The sequence below is a fragment of the Erythrolamprus reginae genome, chromosome 4 (assembly GCF_031021105.1).
Source record: "Erythrolamprus reginae isolate rEryReg1 chromosome 4, rEryReg1.hap1, whole genome shotgun sequence".
Lineage (NCBI taxonomy): Eukaryota > Metazoa > Chordata > Lepidosauria > Squamata > Dipsadidae > Erythrolamprus > Erythrolamprus reginae.
The window spans coordinates 13267683-13283908 of record NC_091953.1 but is presented as its reverse complement, the minus strand read 5'-3'; the positions used below and the strand labels follow the sequence as shown (position 1 = coordinate 13283908).

Here is a 16226-nt window from a genome sequence, read left to right as displayed (position 1 = left end):
CCTGAGATATTGTAACGCTGCAATCATGTCACCCCTAGTCCTCCTTTTCATTAAGCTAGACATACCCAATTCCAGCAACTGTTCCTTATATGTTTTACCTTTTAAAGCTTTAACGCACCCCAGCTCTAACCCGAGCCACTCATAGTTCTTTTATTTGCAGCCCAGAGTCGAGTCAGGATAGCAACCCAAAAGTCAACATCCACCCTCCAATTGGCCAGTTTTCAATCTTGACCCTTTCGTATTTTGCTTCGAGCCCAAGCAAAGGATACTTCCTTCTATCTGGCCTCTATTTGGGAGAGATTAAACTGGAATGAGTGGGCGTGCTGCTTTCTCTGCTTCAGCAGGAATTGGAAAGAGGCTGCAACCACCAGCTATTTTGCCAGGTGTCCATTCTCATTTCAGCCCGCAGTGGGCCATCTGTCACCAAGGCAAAATGTCAACTAATGATGCTACCTGCTTAGTGTGTGGATTACACAGATCAGTTCCTGGAGTCCAGCAGTTCGTGGGAAGCGGGAGATCAAAGAGCCAACTGGTTTTGCGCAACACATTTATTCCATTTGCCTTTATTGCAGTCCAATCAAATCTCAAAAAAGCACAGGCCGTTTTGAGTTACTACTACAGGCCAATCTTCCGAAAAGCCTTTACATTATTAATATAATAAATAATATTGTTGCATGTGCATTAAAACTACCTAGTACCAGAACCACCACCAGATCTAGTCTAGGGAATATTAAGTTTTTAAAAAGCTGCCTGCCAGTATTAAAACAGCATGATCGAAGGCAACATTTATTTTGGGGGGAAAATAAAATACATGTATTAACTTGCTTTTCAGCAGAACAGTAGAAATGAGATAAAATTAGCTTGGCAATTCAGTTTCACTCCGAAACCACATCACTTCAGTTCCATGGCTAAAATGGATATAAAATTTGTGCTTTTTTAAAAAAAACCTGGTGTTTAATTGAATGCCAAAGAAAATCTCACCTCTATGCATAATTTCCATATTTCAAAACAGGAGCATCTTGCTCAAACATCGAGACACGAGTGGCCGTACGGAGTTCTCCATGCTAAGAAGAAAAAAGCTTGTTTCTTTTTAAAGAAAACTGCTTATGAGACCTTAAGAGAGTCAAAAGTGACACCGGGCTTCGTACCATTGCTCAAGTCAAAGGCACCACCATGTGTTTATAAAATGAAAGTCAAAACTCAAAAGTAATAATAATTTCCCAATTGACTTTCAATGCTCCAAATGAAAATTTTAAAAAAAACCCACCCACTCGTAGAAGGAAGTCACCCCAAGCAAGGGGTGCAATTGTCAGAAGCGAAATTGTAGGGCAAAGATTACATTTTCGTAGCAAAATATCCCATCAGTGGCGTTGCCAATGTGGGCCTTAGCAGTGAAATAATAAGAGGCCGGCTTGTTTTTTTAACCCCTTTCTACCCATCCCCGGTTCCCTCCACGGTGGTAACACGATCAGGCGTACAGGTAGAATAGGAGAAGCTTTTGTTTAGAAGGTGCCACTATGATATCGCCTTTCATCCAGTCGGTTGGGCCGCAGCCAGAATGATAAAAGGTGAAAACTTTTCTCTCTTTCTCAAAAACAAAAAAAGGGCAAGTCAGCAGTCCCAACTGATGTCATCTTTCTGAAGAGAGGACTGTATACTTTGCATGTCTCTCAGCAGCTGGAGGCTCTTCTTACCTTGCCAGCCCGGCTTTCTTTTCAAGCTGGCCTCTTTCGCCTTCTTCTCTTCGGCCACTTTACAGCAATCCCGAGCAGCGTGCTGCTTGGCCTTGCTGACCTTGAGCTTCTCCAGCTACACAACACATAAAAAGAAGTTAAAGAAATTGGGCACTAACTTTGCTTTTAACTTCCAACTGTCAGCCCTCATCCCGAAAATGCCACACTCCGGTAGTTTCTTTAATCGATTTCAGATGTCTGTTCTTTTTTTCACTCGGATTCTCATTATTACAAATGGTCTTTTGTTTCTATTTTCAGCCACTCGTAGATCACTTAATTTCCCCCCCCCCTCTCGCTCCTTACACGCCAGGTGCCAGAGGAACATTCTATATTGCTCAAAAAAATAAATAAAGGGAACACTTAAACAATAGAATATAACTCCAAGTAAATCAAACTTCTGTGAAATCAAGCTGTCCACTTAAAAGGCAACACTGATTGACAGTCAATTTTGTTGTCAGCACATTCAACTTTGTACAGAATGAAGTATTCAATGAGAATATTTCATTCATTCGGAACTAGGATGTGTTACTTGAGTGTTCCCTTTATTTTTTTGAGCAGTGTATAATGTTTGGGTCTTTAATTAATGTTCTGTAACGTTCAGATCTTTAATTATATTTAAAGGTATGTGAGTCCCTACCAGAAAGAAACATGAATTCTGAGCAATCTTTTGGGCAGGCTATATTGTTTCAGAGGCAAGCCTACTTCCTCCAATTGCAATTTTGCTCGGTGGGCACCTGTTAATGAATGCAGCACACAATCTCCTTGTTTAAAACACGATACAATTCTTAACATGGACTCAAGTGTTTTGATTGTGCTTAAGTTGATGGCTGTTGATCCAACATCTCAGAGGCTGTTTTGCTTAGCAATTAATCTTGCAATTAAACCCATGGCTTTTCTCTTCTCCCCAGGTAGTTCTCAACTTACAATCATAATTGAGCCTGGAATTACGGTCATAGGTCATGCTGGTCATCAACTAGGTCACTATATGACCTCGCCCAATTGTACAGTGGTACTTCTACCTAAGAACATCTCTACTTACAAATTTTTCTAGATAAGAAGCGGGTGTTCAAGATTTTTTTGCCTCTTCTCAAGAATCATTTTCCACTTAAAAACCCGAGTCTCTGAAACTAACCAGAAAAGGCAGGGAGAAGCCTCCATGGGGCCTCTCTGGCAGAAAACAGGGCCGGAAAAGGTGGGGAGAAGCCTCGGTGGGGCCTCTCTAGGAATCTCCTGGGAGGAAATAGGGCCGGAAAAGGCGGGGAGAAGCCTCCATGGGGCCTCTCGAGGAATCTCCTGGGAGGAAACGGCTTCCACCCTCCCTGTGGTTTCCCCAATCGCACGCATTCTTTGCTTTTCCATTGATTCCTATGGGAAAAATTGCTTCTTACAAACATTCCTATTTAAGAACCTGATCATTGAATGAATTAAGTTCGTAAATATAGAGGTACCACTGTTTTTTTGTCATGGTCATTAAGGGAATCACTGTGGTTGTTAAATCAATGTGGCAGTCATTAACCATTTTCCACAGTGGGTGCTTTTTTTTGCTGGAAGCTAGAAGAAAAAAATAGTTTCTGGCCCAAAAAAAAAAGCCATTGTAAATTGTGGTCATGCGACACTGTACCTTTGCAAACAGTTCTAAATGCAGCCTAAAATGTGACCACGGGAGGGCCCGGTTGTAAGAATTTTGACTCGGTTGTAAGTAGCCCTAGAGAGGTCTGTCGTAAATTCAAACGGATGTCAACCTGCTTGAGGCCATCTCGGAGGCTTCAGGATCACCACAAAGCAGAATGGACAGGGAGTGGGGGGAAATACTTAGATGGGGTTTGTAGCCAAAACAATAAGAAGTTTTCCTGCGGGAACCAAGGACGTTCTGACTGGTGGCTGGCCAGAGGTGGAAGGCAATAACCAAGCCACCGTCCAGCAACTGGATTGGACAGGGTGACTAGTGACTTGGGGGGGAAAGGGGAAACTTTTTAATTAGGTGAAAACCACAGAAACGTTCAGAGTCGGTTTTCACCAGTTGTGCCAATATGATGTATCCAATAAATTGTCCTTTGAGGAATTTTCCTGCCTCTGAGTTCTGTTTTCTACGGATTGCAATGCTGACAACAGTTGCTAAGCGATGTCGGACGTTGACAACTACCTGTATAGCTGTTTCACATTAATTTTTATGATGCCAAAAAGGAGCAGAAATAATAGTTTAAAAATGCATGTAGCTCACAAGGCTATCTATGTGGACAGTAAGATAGTTCTGACAGAATCAACAGTTTCTCCTCTGCTTGAGAAAAAAAGGAGATTTTGGGGGACCTGTAGCTTTAAAATTGCTCTTGTAACAATATTTCCCCAATGCCAAGGTTTCTGAACCTTAAAAATGAATGATAAGATTAGATTTAAAATGACAAAAGGGGGGAACAAAATGGAAGGAACAAGATCAAACTAAGGAATGGATCGTATGGTTCATGAGCAAATCAATATCACATTTTTCTAAGTATAAGACGCACCGGAGTATAAGATGGACCTTAGTTTTGTGGGAGGAAAATTGGGGTGGGGGGGATTTACCTACCAGGTATTCATCTAGCTAACATCCTTAGTCTGGTCAGCTTCAGCACATTATTTTATCCCCTGGTTAGGGCTAGAAAAAATCATCTTCAGAGGGAGTAGGATTGAAAACAAGCCTGCAAAGACTTAGGGCTGGGAAAAAAACTTCTGAGAAAGTAGTAATGAAAAAAATCCTGCAAGCCAGGAAGACCGTTAGCATCTCATTAGGGCTAGAAAAAGCTTTGAAAAAGCTACATTTGGAATATAAGATGCACCCAAATTTTCAGCCTCTTTTAGGGGGGGAAAGGTGTGTTTTATACTCTGAAAAATACGGTAAGTCTGGAAGAAATGTAAATGCAGGCTGGCCTCTGGTTTAAGGGGAAATATTCAAAGCTCTACCCTATGTTAGCAATTTCTAAGATTGGTGGGTGGGGGACAAATTTACATACAGCACTGATTGAAAAAGCAGATTAAATTAAACCTATCAAGTATTTAGCTTCTGGTTCCCACAAATGCTTGTGTCTTTGTAGAGAAGCTGCTGAAGACCACAGAATAGCTTTTTTTTCCTTTTAACAGTGTCCCCTAACTGCTCCACCATCTTCCAGTCCAATACACCTAAAAGATGCCAGAGAGGAAATCCAGACAAGACTGTTGTCCTTCAGTATTTGTTTTCGTGCCTCTAACAATGGCCATAGAATAATCTACCTGTGGCTTCATGCATGCAATTAAGCCCTGATGGTGTCTTCTGTTCCAGCAATTCCTATCGCAGGCAGGCCCTGTATGTCGAGGTATACCCAAGGTTCTGGATTCCAGAAGCTTGCACAGAGCTTCCATTCTTTGGGTTTTACCAAAGGAGGTGGTGTGCAGCAAATAATGGCCTTTGATTTAGAAACATAGAAGATTGACGGCAGGAAAAGACCTCATGGTCCATCCAGTCTGCCCTTGTACTATTTCCTGTATTTTATCTTAGGATGGATATATGTTTATCCCAGGCATGTTTAAATTCAGTTACTGTGGATTTACCAACCACGTCTGCTGGAAGTTTGTTCCAAGCATCTACTACTCTTTCAGTAAAATAATATTTTCTCTCGTTGCTTCTGATCTTTCCCCCAACTAACCTCAGATTGTGGCCCCTTGTTCTTGTGTTCACTTTCCTATTAAAAACACTTTCCTCCTGAACCTTATTTATTCAGTATATATTTAACATATTTAAATGTTTCAATCATGTCCCCCCTTTGCCTTCTGTCCTCCAGATTGAGTTCATTGTCTTTCCTGATAAATTTTATGCTTAAGACCTTCCACCATTTTGTAGCTCGTCTTTGGACCCGTTCAATTTTATTTATTTAGAGATATAATACAGTAGTACCTCTAGATACGAGCTGCTCCACATGCGAGTACAGTGATCCCCCGGTTATTGCGTCCCCAACCATTGCGAACAGGGTAATTTGCGAATTTTGAACTCGGAAGTCAAAATACCATCTACGCATGCATGCCCTTTTTTCTATGGGCACGCATGCGTAGATGGCGCCGGGCAGATCAGCTGCTGGGCGGCTTCCCTGGGTCTTCCCCCTCTTGCTGGCGGGAGGGCGAAGCCCTCCCCAGCACCCGCTCGCCCGCCCTTCGCCCGGCCACCCACTCGCCCACCCGCTCGCCCTTCGCCCGGCCGGCTCCGATCGTTTTAAAGCAGGCGCGCCGTTCTCCGCTGACTTCTAAAGCGGGGAAGTTCGCTAGGAGTCAGCGGAGAACGGCGCGCGTTTTAAAGCAGGCGCGCGTTTTAAAGCAGTCGCGCGTTTTAAAGCAGGCGCGCGTTTTAAAGCAGGCGCGCCGTTCTCCGCTGACTTCTAAAGCGGGGAAGTTCACTAGGAGTCAGCGGAGAACGGCGCGCCTGCTTTAAAACGGTCGGAGCTTTCCAATGAGTCCCGAAGACAAACGTCAAACTTCCGCGTTTGTCTTCGGGACTCATTGGAAAGCCGCGCCGGTGTTTTAAAACGTCGCCGCCGACATGGGGGGCTTGCTAGCACCCCCCCAAACCCGGGTTGGTGGTTCGGGGGGTGCTAGCGAGCCCCCCATGTCGGCGGCGATGTTTTAAAACACCCGCGCCGCCCCCAATCTTCGGCTCCTCGCTAGCGCTGCGGAAGTTAAAAACACCATCTGCACATGCGCAGATGGTGTTTTTACTTCCGCAGCGCTACTTCGCGAAAACCCGCTCGTTGAGGGGGGTCCTGGAACGGAACCCTCGCAACGAGCGGGGGATCACTGTATTCCAAGTTACGAGCCATGACGGGAGCTAAATTTCTGTTCCAGACCCGAGCTCAAATTCGGGATACGAGCCGAGCTTCCACTAGCTGGTGCAAGAATCCTTGCTTCTGGTTATCTCCGCGGGGAAAAACAAAGTCTAAAGCCATTTGTTCCAGATACGAGTTGTTCGACATACAAGCTCCCTTCTGGAAGGAATTAAACTCGTATCTAGCAGTACTACTGTACAGTACTAGGAACTTCCCTTGCTTTCAGAAGAGGACCCTACTATAGGTGAAGTTTATGAGCCAGTCAAGGAGCTTCTTCAGTTCTCATTCTCCATCATTCAGACAGAACTGAAGAAGCTTCGTGTATGAGAAGCGAAACGTCTTCAAAGAAATACCAGAAAGTGCAGTAGCCTCTATGAAAAAGCATCTTTGGGACAACCATGACTTGGATGACTGAGAATCTCCATAGACCTCTGTATCAGAGCTTCTCAACTTTAGCTAGTGTAAGACATGTGGACTCCAACTTCCAGAATTCATCAGGCTGACTAGGGAATCCTGGGAGTTGAAGTCCACACATCTTAAAAGTTGACATGGATGAGAAACACTGACCGAGATCAGGGGTCTCCAACCTTGGCAACTTTAAGTCTTGTGGACTTCAACTCCCAGAGTTCCTCAGCCAGCTTTGCTTTAAATCCCAACTCTGGGAATTGAAGTCCATAAGTCCTAAAGTTGCCAAGGTTGGAGACTCCTGACCTAGGTCATCTTATGGCTGCAAAACAGTCTATGATAGAGATTAATGTAGTATATTTTAACATGCTATCTTTAACTTTACTTGTGTCTCATTTCCTTAGATTAGATTAGATTAGATTTATTGGATTTATATGCCGCCCCTCTCCGCAAACTCGGGGCAGCTCACAACAATAATAAAAACAGTAAGGGAGACTAGGATGGTCCCATTTCGGCCTTGTTCTTGCCTCATCAGCTAGCCACACCCTTCCTTACTGATGAGGCCAGAACAAGGCCGAAATGGGACCATCCTAGTCTCCCTTAATTTTAAGACAAGGGGGAGATGTTTTAGTTCCCCCATGCTTGACGACAGAGGTGGGTTTTAAGGAGTTTACGAAAGGCAGGGAGGGTGGGGGCAATCCTAATCTCAGGGGGGAGCTGGTTCCAGAGGGTCGGAGCCTCCACAGAGAAGGCTCTTCCCCTGGGTCCCACCAGACGACATTGTTTAGTCAACAGGATCCGAAGAAGGCCGACTCTGTGGGACCTAACCGGTCGCTGGGATTCATGCAGCAGAAGGCGGTCCCGAAGATATTCTGGTCCGGTGCCATGAAGGGCTTTATAGGTCATAACCAACACTTTGAATTGTGACCGGAAACTGATCGGCAACCAATGCAGACTGCGGAGTGTTGGAGTAATATGGGCATACTTGGCGAAGCCCATAATTGCTCTCACAGCTGCATTCTGCACGATCTGAAGTTTCCGAACACTTTTCAAAGGCAGCCACATGTAGAGAGCGTTACAGTAGTCGAGCCTCGAGGTGATGAGGGCATGAGTGACTGTGAGTAATGAGTCCCGGTCCAAATAGGGCCGCAACTGGCGCACCAGGCGAACCTGGGCAAACGCCCCCCTCGCCACAGCTGAAAGGTGTTTCTCTAATGTGAGCTGTGGATCGAGGAGGACGCCCAAATTGCGGACCCTCTCTGAGGGGGTCAATAATTCCCCCCCCCAGGGTAATGGACGGACAGATAGAATTGTCTTTGGGAGGCAAAACCCACAGCCACTTCGTTCTTGTCTGGGTTGAGTTTGAGTTTGTTGACACCCATCCAGGCCCCAACAGCCTCCAGGCACCGGCACATCACTTCCACTGCTTCGTTGACTGGACATGGGGTGGAGATGTACAACTGGGTATCATCGGCGTATTGATGATACCTCACCCCATGCCCTTGGATGATCTCACCCAGACAGACTGATGTCACTTTTAAAGCTGCAAATTCTGCCGCAGAGCTTACAACATAAATCAGATAGTGAAAGCAGACAATTATTATTCAACTTGACCAGATGTCACTTGGCAACTCTTTACCTAAATTTTTATATCATTTTATACTACTCTATTTTATAACTATGTTTTCTTTTACGCCTTTACGAGGCCGTTTTATAGTGCAATATTTATCTTTCAGCACTTTAATTTCATTTTATTTTTTAATTACTATTTCGTGTTACCTTATTCCCCCCCCCTAACTTAATTAGAAATTGTTGTAGAAGTCCAACTGAGCTCTGTAATTTACAGTATGTTATATAACTGTATAATTTTCTGGCTAGTGTTTGTATCAAAGACATTCTGTGCAATGAGATCATTGTTGTTGTTGTTGTCTGTGGGTGGGGAAGGTGCTTTCAAATAAATCGACTACTAGCAACTGCCAAGTTCACTTGGCAAAATTTAGGAAGTTGTTTGTGCCATTGCTTCTTTCTTCCTAAGGCTGAGACGGAGGGACAGGCCTAGGGTGACCTACCTAGCTTCATGCCTAAGGCAAGACTAGAACTCACAGTTGCCTGGTGATTGGTCCAAGGTCACCCAACTGGCTTCATGCCTAAGGCAGGATTAGAACTCAGTCACAGGGTGATTGGCCCAAGGCCACCAAGCTGGCTTCATTCCTAAGGCAGGACTAGAACTCACAGTCACCTGGTGACTAACCCAGGGCCCACCCAGCTGGCTTCATTCCTAAGACAGGACTAGAATCACCTCGAGGTTCGACTACTGTAACGCTCTCTACATGGGGCTACCTTTGAAAAGTGTTCAGAAACTTCAGAACTTCAGCTGCGAGAGCAATCATGGGCTTCCCCAAATATGCCCATGTTACACCAACACTCCGCAGTCTGCATTGGTTGCCGATCAATTTCCGGTCACAATTCAAAGTGTTGGTTATGACCTATAAACCCTTCATGGCATCGGACCAGAATATCTCCGAGACCGCCTTCTGCCGCACAAATCCCAGCGACCAATTAGGTCCCACAGAGTCGGCCTTCTCCGGGTCCCGTCAACTAAACAATGTTGGTTGGCAGGACCCAGGGGAAGAGCCTTCTCCGTGGCAGCCCCGACTCTCTGGAACCAGCTCCCCCCAGAGATTAGAACTGCCCCTACCCTCCTTGCCTTTCGTAAACTCCTCAAAACCCACCTTTGTCATCAGGCATGGGGGAATTGATCTCCCCCAAGCCTATATAATTTATGTATGGTATGTCTGTAGGTATGTCTGCTTAAAAATGGGGTTTTTTAACTATTTTACATTTTAAATTGTAAATTATTAGATTTGTCTAATAAATAAATAAATAAATGAATCAATCAATCAATCAATCAATCAATCAATCAATCAATCAATCTCACAGTCTTCCAGTTTCTAGCCTAACCCCTATACCAGTGTTTCCCAACCTTGGCAACTTGAAGATATCTGGACTTCAACTCCCAGAATTCCCCAGCCAGCGTTTGCTAGCTGGGGAATTCTGGGAGTTGAAGTCCAAATTTGTTCAAGTTGCCAAGGTTGGGAAACACTGCCCTATACCACACTGACTCTGCAATGATTTCTTAGGGGACCGAAAGCAGCCCTCGGGATAACTCACCCGTGCCCGATGCCTCTGGATTTTACTGATTTGTTCTGACTTGGCTTCCATCCTTTTCACAATCACTTCCAAATCCTTCTCCAGGTCTCTCCTTAAGCCAATCGTCGAAGCTTCATGGATGAGTTTTGCTAAGTGATGGTGTTGGCTTTCATGCAAAACAAAGAAAGCAATAAAACAAGGTAAAAAAACCAACATAGCCGATAATCAATTTAATACATATATTTCAGACCCAATTTGCAAATAGAAACAATCCGTTTCCCCCCCCCCCCCACTCTGCAATCCTACTATTGCCTTGGTGTGCTCCAATGTCAGGCCAGCATTTTGCAAGAGATGAGCAAATAAGGAATAGGATTTACTGCTTCTTTTCCTGACTAATTCAACACCACCTTGTATAGTTTCGGAACACTAAAAACCTCCAAGAAACGTCCCCGGAGGCTGGCATAAAGGGAAATTTGACCTGGGTTTCTCCTTCCAGAGTTAATATGCCTATTCTGATTTTAAAGCGAGGAAACACAACAATCCTTGAGCAGCTGTGCCAATTCCACTAATCTAACCACATTCCTTGCAGCTGCCAGGCAGAATGCGAGGACAAAATATAGCCACCAAGCCAAAAAAAACCAACACACAACCAAACTTGGCCATCCAAGATTATTTTAAATCATTGGAATTAAATCAGATAAAGCTTGTAACATTGTTCTAAGCAGAGATTTAACATACGTGCCAATCTGCCTTCCATTGAGGACCTGTATACTGCACGAATCAAAAAGAAGGCTGAGAAAATATTGACTGACCTCTCGCATCCTGGACACAAACTGTTTCAATTCCTATCCTCAAAACGTCGCTTCAGAGCACTGCACACCAAGACAACTAGACACAAGAACATTTTTCCCAAATGCCATCACTCTGCTAAACAAATAATTCCCTCAACACTGTCAGACTTTTTACTAAATCTGCACTTTTATTTCTACTAGTTTTTCTTATTATTCCTATCATCCTTTTTCTCCCACTTAGGACTCTATGACTGTAACTTGTTGCTTGTATCCTAAGATTTTTTATTAATATTGTTTCTTCACTGCTTATTTGACCCCTATGACAATCGTTAAGTGTTGTACCACATGATTCTTGACAAATGTATCTTTTTCTTCTATGTACACTGAGAGCATATGCACCAAGACAAATTCCTTGTGTGTCCAATCACACTTGGCCAATAAAATTCTCTTCTATTCTATTATACCGAATATTATACCTAGGAGAAAATTCCTTGAAATTCAAAGATGCAGTGGTACCTCTACTTAATTCGTTCTGTGACCAGGTTCTTAAGTAGAAAAGTTTGTAAGTACAGTAGAAGCAATTTTTCCCATAGGAATCAATGTAAAAGCAAATAATGTGTGCAAACCCATTAGGAAAGAAATAAAAACTCGGAAATTGGGTGGGAAGAGGAAGAAGAGGAGGAGGACAGTCGCTGCCAAAGGAAGAAGGTGAGGTGAGAGGAATTTTTAAAAAATCCAAAACCTTAAGGCTTAAAAAAAAAAAAGAGGGACTCCGAGGCGGCGAGGAGGAGCACGCGCCTCCCATACACCCGGCACGAGGCTGCCTCCCATACACTGCGCCAGAGAGAGAAACCCAGGCGGGCGAGAGAGGGGAAAAGGCCCGCCTATCCACTCCTGGGTTAATACTGACCTTTATTTCTTCACCCAAAGCACAGCTGATCAGCTTCTCAGCTGATTTCGGGCTAAGTCTACCTTCCAAGCATGCTCGGAAGTGAAATTGTACGAAGGGACGCAAGCACGCGCGAAAGGTCGCAACGCAAATTGGTGGCTGTTCTGGTTTCAGGGTAAGGCAACTAATAGTTGAAATAAAGGATTGCTAAATGCATATATTTGTAAAACACAACAACAACTTTATTCTCTTTCCTCTTCTTCCCCCTTAATCATCTTTTGCACGCAGTGCCTTCTTTTCTCATCTCTAGTTTTAGCATTAAAGTAAAGTAACTTGAAAGTCATATAAAAACATTCCACAAGTCATTCTAAAATTTATGGGCTAATCAGTGTTAATCCAGAGTCATAAAAGCAGGCAATAAATTCACACGATGTATAACTTAGCTCGGAGCTGGTTAGGGAAGCCCCCATTTTGAAACGGCAAGATTGACGACTCAGCTTTCTCTTCCGCTCACAACTGGATGTGAGGGAATTAATTAACCAGTTCCTCCCCTTCTAATATTTTTTCCTTAACACTTGTTCTCTTCTCTTCTTCAAGCGTCTGAAGTAAGGGTTAACACACCTGACATCTTCTTTGCTAGAACTGGAATACATCTGCACGTCACCTGCCTCCTCCCTTCCTGTCTGTAAATCAGGCCCTACCAATTCATAATCGCTTTCCCCGAACGGGAGTACAGTGTTCCCTCGATTTCCGCGGGGGATGCGTTCCGAGACCGCCCGCGAAAGTCGAATTTCCGCGAAGTAGAGATGTGAAAGTAAATACACCATTTTTGGCTATGGACACATCACAAGCCATCCCTTAACCCTTTAAACCCCTAAATTACCATTTCCCATTCCCTTAACAACCATTTACTCACCATTATTACTGGTACTCACCATTGAATAAGGCACTGAGTGATCCTGATATTTATAAACATAATTATTTATTAACAATAATTTTTTTTTGTTATTTATTTGCAAAAATTATTAGTTTGGCAATGAAGTATGACGTCATCGGATGGGAAAAAACGTGGTATAGGAAAAAAACCGCGAAGTATTTTTTAATTAATATTTTTTGAAAAACCGCGAAAATAGAGGGAACACTGTATACACAACAGTGGCGAAGGTAAAGCTATCTCTGACCAGCATCTTACACATGTCTTTTAGGTGAAAGCATGGCCAGACGTCTTCCCAACCTCCAACCTCCCCACTTCCTAAATAAGATTGCAAAGAGCTTCTGAAATAGTTGACATGCCTGCTGGACTACCGTCTAATAAAATAACAGGTACAGTCAAAAGGTGAACATTTGCACAAGCGTTTTGACTCACAAACTCATTTGCCCGAGCTCATCTTGTAATGTCAGAAGCACCTCAGAAAGATCTCCTTGAGACATGGAAGATAGGGAAGACCCAGATGACCTCCGGCCCCGACTCATCGTCTTGCTCATCGGGGCTTCGCTGACCACGCGGCTGTTGCAGAGGGCTTTGGAATGCTGCTTCATGAGGTGGAGCACATGCTGCACGTTGGCTGTGACCGAGTGGCTCGGGCTGGTAGACTGAGGCAGCAACAGACAGCACAAATGGAAGAGCAGCAAGGTTAAGCATTGAATGGACCAAACATGGTGATAAACGTCTATGAAGATTCTCAGTCTCCCAGATCATTCATTCATTCATTAGATTTCTATGCTGCCCTTCTCCTTAGACACAGAGCATTTCACAAAAATGGGACACGGGGGCAGGGCTTCAGAGGCAAAAAATTATGTGTATAAGACGCACCAACATTTCCACCCTCTTTTACAGGAGGGAAAGGTGCGTCTTATACTCCGAAAAATACTGTACAGTGATCCCTCGGTTTTCGCGGGGGTTGCGTTCCCAGACTGCCCGCGAAAGTCGAATTTCCGCAAAGTAGAGATGCGGAAGTAAAAATACAATTTTTGGCTATGGACAGCCAAAAACTACCCCCGCGCACCCTTTTCCAAGGCCGCGCAAGGAGCCGGGCTTGAAGTTGGGGGCGGGGAGCGATGAAAGTGCGGAGGCTGGCAAAGATTGTTTTGAATGTCAGCCGCCCGCACACCCCCAGCGCCTCCGGCCCCCTCGCCACTACCCCCCAGCCCGCCCGATCCGCCTCTCTCACCACTTTCTTGGGGCACGGGTCCTCCTGCAGCAGCGCTGGCGGCTACGGCTTCTCGTCCTCCTCATTCAGCCGCTAGCCACTCTGAGCGCTTTGAGAATGCCCGCCCCGCCCCTCTCGCAGTCCCTCAGCTGAGAGCGCTGTCAGCGAGGGGGCTGCAGGAGAGGCGGGGCAGGCGTTCTCACCGAGAGAGACCAACAGACAGAGCGAGATAGAAAGGAGAGAGGGAGAGAGAGAGAAAGAGAGAGAGAGCAAGAGGGGGGGGAGTGGAAGGTAGAGAGAGAGAGAGAAATGATAAAAAAAGGGGAGAAAAAAGAGAAATGAGAAAATGATTGAAGCTGAGAATGACAGGAAAGAGAGAGAAAGAGAGAGAGAAGTGACTCTTGGTGATGACATATGACGTCACTGGGTGGGAAAAAACGTGGTATAAAAAAACCCCCGTGGAGTATTTTTTAATTAATATTTTTTGAAAAACCGTGGTATAGCCGTTTCGCGAAGTATGAACCCGCGAAAATCGAGGGATCACTGTATGTCCTTTCTCCATTAAAAATACAATATCTTGAGAATGATGGCTCAACTCCAGCTAGTAAACATCACGTGGTAAGTTAAAAGTGGACAAGAACATGTAAGACATGAAGTCCTTTTTCCTGCCCTGAAGCAATCCATTTACTCCAGATATGTGACATCACCTCCCCCCACCCACATAAATAGAATCAATGGGACTATACACTTCCTGGTTTGTTTTAGGAACAGTTCTGCCTTATGCTGAGTTTTGTGTCTGATGGCATCATAGCCAGAAAGACTAGAATCGTTAAAACAAGAAAGGACCTGATTAAGGTTGGATTGGGGGGGGGGGGGGGTCTTCTGTGTTTTCGGAACATGGTTGTTTTCAGTCAGATGTTTCATTGCCCAAACTAGATAATATGATCAGTATTCAGAGCACACCAAGGACCCGTAATTTCAACCCTAAGCTACAAATGTTCTTCCTCATTGGTAACTTACGAATGTTCCAACACTGGAAGCTTTAAAGAGATTGGACAACCATTTGTCCGAAATGGCATAGCGCCATGATAGCACACATGTAGATGACGTCATACCAAATGGCTAAGCCGTGGAGAAATATCAGTAGCTGAGGAAGCAAGTTTATTTATTTATTTAATTTATTTATTAGATTTGTATGCCGCCCCTCTCCGCAGACTCGGGGCGGCTAACAACAGTAAAAAGACAATATGAACAAATCTAATATTAAAAGTAATGTTAAAAACCCCAATTTAAGAAACCAATCATACATACAGACATACCATGCATAAATTTTATAAGCCTAGGGGGAAGGGAATATCTCAATTCCCCCATGCCTGAGGACAGAGGAGGGTTTTAAGGAGCTTATGAAAGGCAAGGAGGGTGGGGGCAACTCTGATATCTGGGGGGAGTTGGTTCCAGAGGGTCGGGGCCGCCACAGAGAAGGCTCTTCCCCTGGTTCCCGCTAAACGACAGTTTAGTCGACAGTTGTTGCCACAGTTATGCTCATTTTTGCTTGACTCTGCCAGGCAGCACAATCCTGTGGGGTTTTTTACATGATTTTTCCCTGACTTTTAAATATTTTAATACAGTTTGTGTTTTTTCCCAATTTATTCAATTTTTTTCACGAATCCCCTGATTATTCCTGAACTGCCAATTTCCCTGATAATTCCCTGATTTCCCTGTTTTCCAGGTTTGCTGAATACCCTGTCCCCTGTCCCCTCTTTTTCTCCCCACTCTTTCCTGGACCGTCTGTCTATAGGCAGAAGCCTGAAAACAAGCATGGCCAATGAGGAATGCCACAAATCACACAGCTCAGCAACTTCTGGAGAACTTCTAATCTCCCAAACAACAAAAAGCCTATTGAAATCGCTGGTTTGTATTTGTGTACAATTGAGGTTCTGCATCCATGAGTAGTAGCAGCAGCAGCATTCTTAATTCGGAGCTAAGGTCAGAAGAGAGAGCCGTTTCATTCCACCTTCTCTTCCAAGAATAACTACTAAGTTACTTCTGGGATGCGTACAGGAATTTAAATGAAACCAGCTCTGCTTTTTCCACTGTTTGCTATGACAGCACCAAGTGACCGAGACGCTGAAAATAATCCTTCTTTACCTTCCCAGCAACAAACGGCACATCGCCCAGTCGTAGCCTGTAGTGGGGCTGGGAGTGAGAGTGGAAGTGGGTCATTCCCGAGTTATTCTAAGGAGAGAGAGAGGAAAAGCTTTTTTTAAGAGACGGAATTATGCCAG

At 44.3% G+C, this 16226-nt stretch overlaps 1 protein-coding gene across 1 annotated transcript in view; it reads right to left on the bottom strand.

The window, feature by feature from the left end:
- Positions 1–533: 533 nt before the first annotated feature.
- The window catches only part of CEP57 (centrosomal protein 57), a 41523-nt gene continuing 25830 nt past the window's right edge, over positions 534–16226 (bottom strand). The window contains exons 8-11 of the mRNA XM_070749655.1: positions 16090–16176; positions 13158–13384; positions 10133–10277; positions 534–1809 (exon numbers count right to left, since the gene is read on the bottom strand). Of these exons, the coding sequence (XP_070605756.1) occupies positions 1612–1809; positions 10133–10277; positions 13158–13384; positions 16090–16176 (657 nt within the window). The 3' untranslated portion in view covers positions 534–1611. The remainder of the gene's footprint in view (positions 1810–10132; positions 10278–13157; positions 13385–16089; positions 16177–16226) is intronic.